The 9,247-nt window shown below is 58.9% G+C and overlaps 1 protein-coding gene across 1 annotated transcript in view; it reads right to left on the bottom strand.

Moving 5' to 3' along the window:
* The window catches only part of FBXO41 (F-box protein 41), a 17,373-nt gene extending 9,936 nt beyond the window's left edge, over positions 1–7,437 (bottom strand). Inside the window, exons 1-4 of the mRNA XM_026072775.1 lie at positions 6,716–7,437; positions 957–1,167; positions 345–424; positions 19–103 (exon numbers count right to left, since the gene is read on the bottom strand). Coding sequence (XP_025928560.1) covers positions 19–103; positions 345–424; positions 957–1,167; positions 6,716–7,437 — 1,098 coding nt within the window. The remainder of the gene's footprint in view (positions 1–18; positions 104–344; positions 425–956; positions 1,168–6,715) is intronic.
* Between the last annotated feature and the right edge of the window lie 1,810 nt (positions 7,438–9,247).

Consider the following 9,247-nt stretch of genomic DNA (forward strand, 5'->3'; position numbering starts at 1 on the left):
GTAGTGGTGCCCGTCGGCGTCGGCGTCGGTGGGGCACGGCTCCGCGCTGTCGCTGTCGTAGCAGCCCGAGCTCTGCGACACGGCTTTCGCCCGGCTTGAGGCCCTGGGGGACGGGGAGAGCTGGCCTCAGTGCTCGCCTTGGAAGGCTGAGACCTTGCAGGGTTGGTGCATGCAAGGATGCTGGGGCGCGACTGCCCCCGGGAAGCACAGCGGCAAGGAGAGGCTGGGAAGCAGGAGTCCACCCCGTCCTCCCAGCCGAGGCTGCGCCCCAAGACCTCCTCCTCCCGCATCCCCGTCATTAAAATGCTCCAGTTAAACTGCGGACAAGGAGAGGGAGCGCTCACCCCGTGCTGGAAGAGGAACGCTGGTTGGAAATGGCGTACGGGCCGTGCACGGCCACCACCGGCCCGGGGTGCCTGTCTCTCTGGAGGGAGAAGAGGAGACAACGCGGTGAAACCCGTTTGCCGCAGGACGAGCGGGCGGTGAGCCAAAGGGGGGCGAATCCCCGGACACGGCTGCCGGTGTCACTGGCACTGCAGGGGAACGCCACTCCCGGGATGCACAACAGCACCCCTGGCATCGGAGCCCCATATTTGTACAGTGCCTTGCCCTTGCTCACCTCTGAAATGCAGCCTTGGGATGGAGCAAGCACCGAGACTGAAAATATGGCTCCCCTTTTGGGAAATCCTCCCCCCACCGGGTTTTTCCTGGGTTGGTTTCCTACGGATGTGAGGGGGCCCCACGCACGCCTGAGCTCAACCCTTTGCAGCCATCAGAGAATCCACCCAGGCACGTTGGAGAGCGAATCCACGGGAAACCAGCGATGCCGTTGCGTGCACCGCTCCTGGAAGGAGCTGGGCTGCCCCATGCATCGGGCACGGCCGGCCCTCGGGCCGTTCCCGCATCCCCGCGGAGGGACCCGCACCCCGGGGCCCCGGAGAGGCAGGCAGAGGTACCAGTCGGCTGAKGCCCTTGGCGCCGGGCGCGCTGCACCGTCCCAGGCTGCCGTTGGGGGTGGTGCCGCAGCTGCTGCTGATGATCTGGAGCTGTTTCTCGGCGCGGTCGGCGCGGTCCAGCAGCTCCTCGATGAAGTGCTGGAGGCGCACCTTGGCGTTGGCCTCGCGGGCGGCCGTCTCCTTCAGGAACTGGTCGATCTGCATCACCTCCCTGTGCAGAGGGACGAGCGGCAGTGATGGGGTTGGGGCTCTCCCGCCCTCCCCACGACACCCAGGTCCYCCTGGCACCCACGGGTGCGGGGTCCCGCTTGTCCTCGTCTCCCTCCCAACCCCTCAAAGCTCACTCTGCGGCCATCCCTGGGGCATTTGGTCCATCTTCCCTCCGCTCTAGGCTGCAGGAGACCCAAATCCTTCCCCAGCCTCCTAATTTCAGCACCTCTCCTCACCCTACATCTCCCCCAGGGAGCCAGGCTGTGGGCTTGGGGTGCTCAGCAWGCATCCAGAGTGGTCCAGCGCCAGCATGATTTTGGTCCATGACAACCTGGATGGTTCCTGGACACAGTTTGGGGCAGAGCAGGGGCCAGGGATTGCTCCTGGCTTACAGTAGGGGTGTAGCCACGTTGTTTTGGAAGAGACGAGACCTTCACTATATGGACCCTCAAGACCTTTGTTATACGGCCCCCTTGCGACGTGTGTCCTGGCCCGAGCCCTTGCTGCTAGGGCTGGTGGCTGGCCCACAAGCTTAATGGTGAGGAGGGACGACAGCAAGGAAGGATGATGGAGAAGGATGATGGAGAAGGATGATGGAGAAGGATGATGGAGAAGGATGATGGAGAAGAAGGACGTTGGAGAGGAGGGCTGATGGCACAGAAGAAAGGTGCCAAGGAGGATGATGGAGGGAGGGAAGATGGAGAGGAAGGATGAAAGCATACAAGGAAGATGGAGAGGTGGGTTGATGGAGAGGGGGGAAGGTGGCACGGAGACTGGTAATAGGCAGTGGCACCCACAGCCTGCCTCATTCAGGAAGGCCAGATTTGGGCAGAGCAGCATTAAGGGCAGCCTTAAATGCCTAAATCCCGCTCAGCCCCATCTCTCACTAGGGAAATGCCTGGCRCCTGCAGAGCCCTGTGACGAGAGCTCCTGGTCCCTTGTGCCCTCAGCACAAAGCAGCCAGCTGTGCAGGAAGGAGGCCCCATCTCCCTCATTAAGGTGCTAATTAAAGGGAGCTGGGGAGCCTCCAGGCATGTCCCTGTGGGGTGGTGAGTGGGGCCAGCCTTGTCTGAGGTGTAGTGCAGGATCTGGCCATGCCGTGGCCCCTGCACAAGGGCTTTTTCTGTCCYGAACTGAGGTGGGGCATTGGGGCCACCAGGCTCTGTGCTGCTGCGGGTGCTTGGGGCATCACGGGCTGGTCCCTTGCCCCTGCTGCCAGGGCAGCCCCATGGCTTTAGGGGCCAGTGGTGGTTTTGGGGGTGTGAAACTGTTTTCCAGGTGTTGCGCATGGGGGAGCTGAGAGGGGACCAAGGCCCTACAAGACAAGGTAGGAAACGAAGCCAGAAATATCTCCCTGAAGTTGTCCCTTGCAGGCGGGATGTGCTTCTGACCACTGGTTCGATCCTGAAAGCAGGGAAAAAGCTCCCAAAATATCGGGTGGTGGAGGGGACGGGGACTGGAGAGGCACGGGGCAGGGGGGTCTTGGGGAAATCAGTGGCTGGGCTATCGTGTGCAAACACACGCTTCCCTTAAATGCACATGTGTACAACCCGACACACCCAGCCATCCCACAGCTGCAAGCGCTTGCCCTAAGCGCACGCGCACGCACACAGAGCCGTTGCACACCCACGAACCTTATACGCGCAGTTTCCATAAATGCATGCGTACGTACACCCACCCAGCGCACGCTTCCCACCAAGGAGCGCGCACGGAGCCTGTGACGCCCACCCGCAAAAGGCGCGCTTCCCACAACCACGCACGGGCGTGCGCGGAGCCACTCTCGCACRCGTAAACGCCGTGGAAACACAAATACGGACACGCATACTCCAACGCACGTGTGCAGCCAGTCACGTGTGCTACACACACACAYRYRCACACRCRCACACACACAGCCGATCTCACGCCTTCGCTCAGCAGCACAAGCACCCACAGCCACACAAACACGTCTTCAGCCAGTCTCGCGCGCACCCAGACGTGCTCAGCYGGCCATGCGTGTGCACCGAGCCGTAGCCTGGAGGAACCACCAAAGCATAACGGTGAGGGAGCAGCTCTTTCCAACGTGATTAATCTTACTGATTATTAATTATGCACTTTAGCAATGTTTGATGCTACTGAACCCAAGGCCTCCTTTGTGCAGATGCTCTGCCAAGCTAAGGAGCACCTCTGAAGAGCTGGGGATGAGGTTTTCATGGGGACGCAACAAGGATCTCCAGCAAAACCCGTGTCTCTGACCCATGGATATGCGGCGTAGCCAAAGAGGAGGAAAAACAAGCYGATTCCCTTGGCAGAGAAATGCAAAGCTAGAAGGGAGCGGATGGGGAGGCGAGGGGCCCCAAGGTTCTCCACTCCCGCTCCAGCAACAGCGAAGCCCCTCGGAGGCACTTGGAGCTACTAACCCATGAGCGATGCTGGAGCCAAGCATGCAAATCTGGCCGTGACCTTTCCTGCAGCGCGCTCGAAGGAAATGCCAGGGCGATGGGATGCTGTATCGCCGCCGGCCCCCAACCCCGGCATTTCCAGGAAAAGCTGGGGAGCTCACCGRTGGCAATCATTTGGGAAGGCTCACAGAGAAGAGCCTGGGAGATTTGGAAGGCAAATGGGGTGCTGACACCCAGGCAGCAGATGTAAAGTGATCCTGATGCTTATCGCCTCCTACGGCTCCTCTCATTCCCATGGACCGGATGGAAAAAATACCCATGGCAAAACCAGCTGAGCCTACAAGGCGAAAAGGCTCCCRACACCCAGGATGTAGCTCCAAGGCTGGATGTCGGACCGATGGCTATGGAAATAAATGTCACCGGATGACTCCGTGCTCTCGGGTGTCATTACACCCCTGGCAGGCATTGGGAGCACAGCGGATGTAATGTATTTAGATTTGGCTAAACCATTTTCAYATTGTGGCTCATGAAACCTTCCTCAAAAAATTAATTCAAGCCGGCGGGGATCTGAACACTGTCGCGTGGATGGAGAATTGGCTGGAAGACCGTAAACAAGGAAGGATAATAAATGGCAGCGCAGCAAATTGCGAGCGCGGGGTAAGGCAGGCGGCAGCGTCTGCTCTCATTTAGCCTCCCCATGAATGATGGGGAAGAAGAAGCAGCCGTCGTCTTGGCGAGATCCKCAAATCAAACTGCTGTCGCGGAGGGCGAAGAGGAAGGGGGCCATCACCTTCRTGGTGGCTGCGGAGGTCTGCCGGGCTCGGGGCTCTCCGGGACCGGACCGGCAGGAAGGGTTGGAGACGTGTGGCCATGACCACGGCGGGCAGAGGTGGGCTTGGGAAGATGATCTCGTAAAGCATCACCGTCAGAGGAGACCTTGGGCAGGGAAGGGACGCGGCGAGTCTGAGGCTCATCCCCAGCAGCTTCCCAGCCTTTCTGAGAAAGCAGGGCTGGAAAATGTCCCTGATAATCTTGTTTTGTTCTTGGGGGAAGGGCGAATACGGCTTTTCCAGTGAAAACGATTTCCAGTGATTTCCCCACAGCCAGGAGAAATCAGCTCGTTTCATCAGCCTTTTTCCAYGTCTTCCTCTGGAAGATGCCAAGCTATTTAATTTCTAGCAACCCCCATCCAAATTGTTTCAGATCAGAAAAATTTCTGTTACTTTTCAGGTTTTCTGTGAAACTTTTGAAAAGGCCGTGACTGATTTTAGTGCTTCGTTTCCTTTTTTTCTGCACTTTTTTTTGTAGCCACTTCTTGCCCAATGAGTGCAGCGTGTCCCCCTGCCGCCTCGCAGCCCTGTCATTGCAGAGGGGCTTCTGCTGTGCCCCCAGCCTGCTGCTCCCTCCCGGACTGTCTCCGGCCTCAGCTGGAGGAGTTTGGGGACCTACACGAACGGTTCAGGTGCTGGAGGGTGTCTCTAAGGAAAGGTGGATCCAGGAGGCAGTTTTGGGATGTAAATCCAGGTCACCTTAGGCGGCAAGGGACTGGTCCAGGACCTCCCATGGACTGAACAAGTTGCATTTGACCCATCCGTCACTCTCTGCCAGCCCTGCCAGGGCTGTTTCACACCCCGGTTGCTCTGGTGCTCAGGACCTTTTAATTTCCAGGCTGAGTTTTATTCACGGCCAATTTGCCACTGTTCCTCCCGGTGCCAGCACTGCCCTTTAGTTGACATTGTCTGTCCCTGTCCCCGACATCTCTGCAGGCTTCGGTTGCATCATCATGTTGGTCTGGCTCCGTCAGCCAAGCTCTCCCCATTTCCCAGGCCCATCGATCCCTCATTCCCCTCAGCAGGTCCCTGGTCCAAACCTGCACTCAAAGCAAGCCCAGTTTAGATGAGTATCTTCACGGACAGAGGTGCCACCACCTCTCTGGGCCCCAGTCCAGAGTTTAGCTACCCTGTTTTCCCTTGTCCTGCCACCGCGCACTCCCAAGATGCCCTCTACTCCGATGTCCCCATGATACCCACAAGATAGCTGACAGCAACACTGAAATCTCCCCTTTGTCTCCCTATACGTCACGGTCCCCTCTTGCTCTTCTTCTGCACTTTCCGAACCAAATCTTATTCCCCTTATGCCAGCCTCAAGCATCATCCTGCTCTTCGCCCAAGGACCATAGCCTTCACTGGCTCTGAGTTGTCAGCAAATGCCATGAACACATGCCTTATTTCTGAGCCAAAGTCATTAGTTTTGAGCCAAAGTCCTTCATAAATGTACTGAAGATGCTGGGGATCAGGACCAATCCTTGAGGAATCCCACCAGTGCTCTTGGTCCAGTACAACCGTTACAGTCCCCCTTTAACCTGCTCCTCAGACTTTATGAACCCCATGATGACCTTCAGCTTTGCTAAGAAACTCCCAAGAAACAGAGTCTCACTTGCTTAAGCTACACTGATGGACAAAATAACTCAGCATTTGACTGGGAGGAAACTCTGGAGCAGTACTAGGGTGGGAAGAATGGTTTTGATTGGGGATAATGGGATGAAAGAGGAGGCGGCTATGCCACAGTCCTAATAGTGAATGGAGGTTATATTGCTTGGGATATATCATCCCCCTTCTGCGAGAATAACCCTGAATTAGGCATGGCCAAGGTGGCCCCCCTCATGTTTATGACCATGGGACAAGTTGATGGGATTGCTCTTATTGAACAGAGCCAGGCATTTCAGCCGTACAGCCAAAGGGGATGACGCAGCCCTGATTTTGGGAGACACCCTTTGCTGCTAGAGACAGGTTGGAGCAACACGGCCATTCCTTGGGAGGGCAGTGGGATGGCGATGGGCTCCCCCAGTTTGGCCATGCACTGGGGACACTGGTGGCTGCGGGACAAAGTCCATCAGGTACCAACTCAGTCACAGATATGGAGAAAGCTCAGGTCTAACGTGGGCACCTGCCCATGGGGTTTCACATGGGAGAGAACATGCAAAACCCGGTATAGCAAAACCCTAAAGAGGGCTGATCCTAAGAGGCATTGCAAAAGGGATTGCACCCTAGCACTTGGTCTAAGGGTTTGCTGACAGTGTTGGGCTGCTCTGGGCTCACCACAAGCATGCACGCACCTTAAGGAGATGATTTCCACCCACCCCACAAGAAGGAGAGAAGAGAAAGGACTCACTGTTGCTTGCGGGTCAGCTCCTGCTCCTTCTGCACGAGGTCCTGCTTGAGGGAGGCCAACATCTCCACGCTGACATCCACCTGGCGGGACAGCTCGGACGCCCGGTCCTCCAGCTCCTGCTTCTCCCGGCTGAGCCGCAGGCTCTCCTGCTTGGCTTTTTCCAACTCTGAGCTCTTCCGGTCCAGCTCCACCTGGAGCCGGCCAACCTGCGAGGCAATCTTCTGCTCTACCTCCTCCGTCAGCTTCTCCAGCCGCTTGTCCACCTCCAGCTTCTCGAAGGCGCGGATCTTCAGGCGGGCCAGGCCTTCCTCGTAGGCTGCGTCCATAGTGGCCGGGGGTGTGGGGGCCGGCGCCACGGCTTTGCCGCGGGTGAAGATCTCCGTCAGCGGGATCTCGATCTCGTGGACATAGCGGGGCGAGGGGGAGGAGGACGGGGCCGGCTCCAGCTCCTCGGCGGGGACGAGGTCACAGGAGAAGCGCTGCTCCTTGCCTTGGAAGGAGGTGCTCTCGAAGTAGTCCCGCCGGGCGGCCGGCGTCAGCAGGGCCGCGTCGGCGGCCAGGGGGAAGACGGCGGCATCGCAGATGCTGTTGGTCTTGGAGAGGACGTAGAGGGTCTCATAGGTGTGGTTGTACTCCAGGTGCGCCCGCAGCGAGGACAGGCTCCGGAAGCGCTTGTGCTCCCCGCACCGCGGACACCGGTAGGGCAGGTCCAGCGAGGCCATTCCTCAGCTACGTGCCCCGCCGGAGGGGAACCRCAGGAGCCCGCTCATGGCACAGGCTGGGCGGCGCGGGGACAGACGGGTGAGGGCCAGGTCGGGACGCCGGCACCCGGGGACACGGGGCCCCAACTCCGCAGGGGCATGGCGAGGGCTGGAGCCCAGGGACGGGAACGGGGTGTCTGGTGAGCCTGCGGGAGCCTGCTCAGCATCGGGCAGTGCCGGGAGCTGGAAGAGAGAGGGGATCAGCGATGCAAGGACAGCTGCGCCCCAAAAGTCCCTTCCCGGTCCCTCCTCTTGGTCCCCTCTCTGCCTCCATCCTCCCCTGCCGTCTTTCTTCCCAACGGGGAAGGAGCAGAGCCACCCCCAGTTTTACTCCGTGAGGTGGTCAGCAGCCCTGTCATCCCTTGGTGCTCCGGGTCTCCGGCTCCTGGAGGTTTTGTGGGCAGCAGAAAGGAGATGGGAACCCTCTTACGGAGCTGGGAGCCCTCCAAGCCCACGCTGCTCCAGCACGTGATGCTGTAGGGGAAGCCACTGGTTTTCCCATGCTGGACCAACGGACGGTCTCTGTATGGACCTTGTTTTCCCCATCTCACAAAACCCTCCAAGACAGCAAGGAAAGAAAAACCCCTCTTGCGAAACGGGACAAGCCAGGAGAAATTCCACCACCAGAAATGCCCCGTTTCCCTCTCTCCCACAGTGGCTCCCCTCTCCACCAACACTGGGCCGAGGCGCTATCAGGGCCAGCCCTGCTTCCCGCGCTGCCTTGTTTCGGCATTATCCAGTGGGAAATCTCCCAAACCGCTCCAAAACAGTCCCCAGCACCAGCACCACCGTAAAAACCCCACCGAGCCCCTCTGCACCGGTGTCAACAACCGATTCCCCGCGAGCCGCGACGCGTGACCCAGCGAAGCCTGGGGGTTGCTGCCTCTGCATCCTCCGCCTGGCTAAACACGGGACACCCCGGGATGTCGAGTGCGCTAAATCACCCTAAAAACCTCCGTCTGCGATCGTAGCCGGGTTCGTGGGGGCCTGCCGTCTCGCCCGGCCCTGAGCCACTGTGGCGCGACCGCTGGGGGACGTGCGGCTCAGGCCCTCACCAGCCCCAATTCGGGTGCCCACCGACGTCCCCCCCGTCTTGGCAAACCCCTCGGAAGAGACGCCCAAGCCACGAGGGTTGGGAAACCGATCGTAGGTGAAAAATCAGTAAGGGAAAGCGGCCCAAGCCAAAAAAATAGATATATGCTGGGAGGATTTATGGAGCTGCCTGGCTGTTCTTGAACCCATCTGCTGGCTTAATTTTGTATTTTGGGGTGGTTATAAAACGCATCTTTGCACGTGAACCTCACCTCCGTTAATACTCGCCGGAACGAGCGCAGCCGAAACCCAGCCAACACAAAGCACTGCCTGTAACTTCATTTTAATCCGGCGTCTCTGCTGCCGGCGGGATGATAAAGCGCTTTTCAGCTTTAGGGACAGGGCTACAGCATCGTGCTACCCGTATTTCAGGATTGCTGCCCTCGACACCTGGGGCCTCYGACCAGCCTTGTTCCGTATTTACAGGGATGTAAATACGGGCGGGATCCGGCCTTGAAGGCACAYGCCACGCCGGTCCCTGTCCTGGGCAGATCCCAGCAGATCCCAACCTCTCGACCGCAAAAAAACCCCCTCTCCCCGCTCCCAAACGGCGCCTGGGATTTAAGGACATTTTCAGTGGGCGCGAGCAAAAGGCACCGAAAAGGCGGCGGGCGGCGGCGGGATTGCAGCAGCCCAGCGCGGGGCTCTTCCGCCGCCGCTACCTGCGCTTCATCATGGA

The sequence above is a fragment of the Apteryx rowi genome, unplaced genomic scaffold, assembly GCF_003343035.1.
Source record: "Apteryx rowi isolate R43461 unplaced genomic scaffold, aptRow1 scaffold_35, whole genome shotgun sequence".
Classification (NCBI taxonomy): Eukaryota; Metazoa; Chordata; class Aves; order Apterygiformes; family Apterygidae; genus Apteryx; species Apteryx rowi.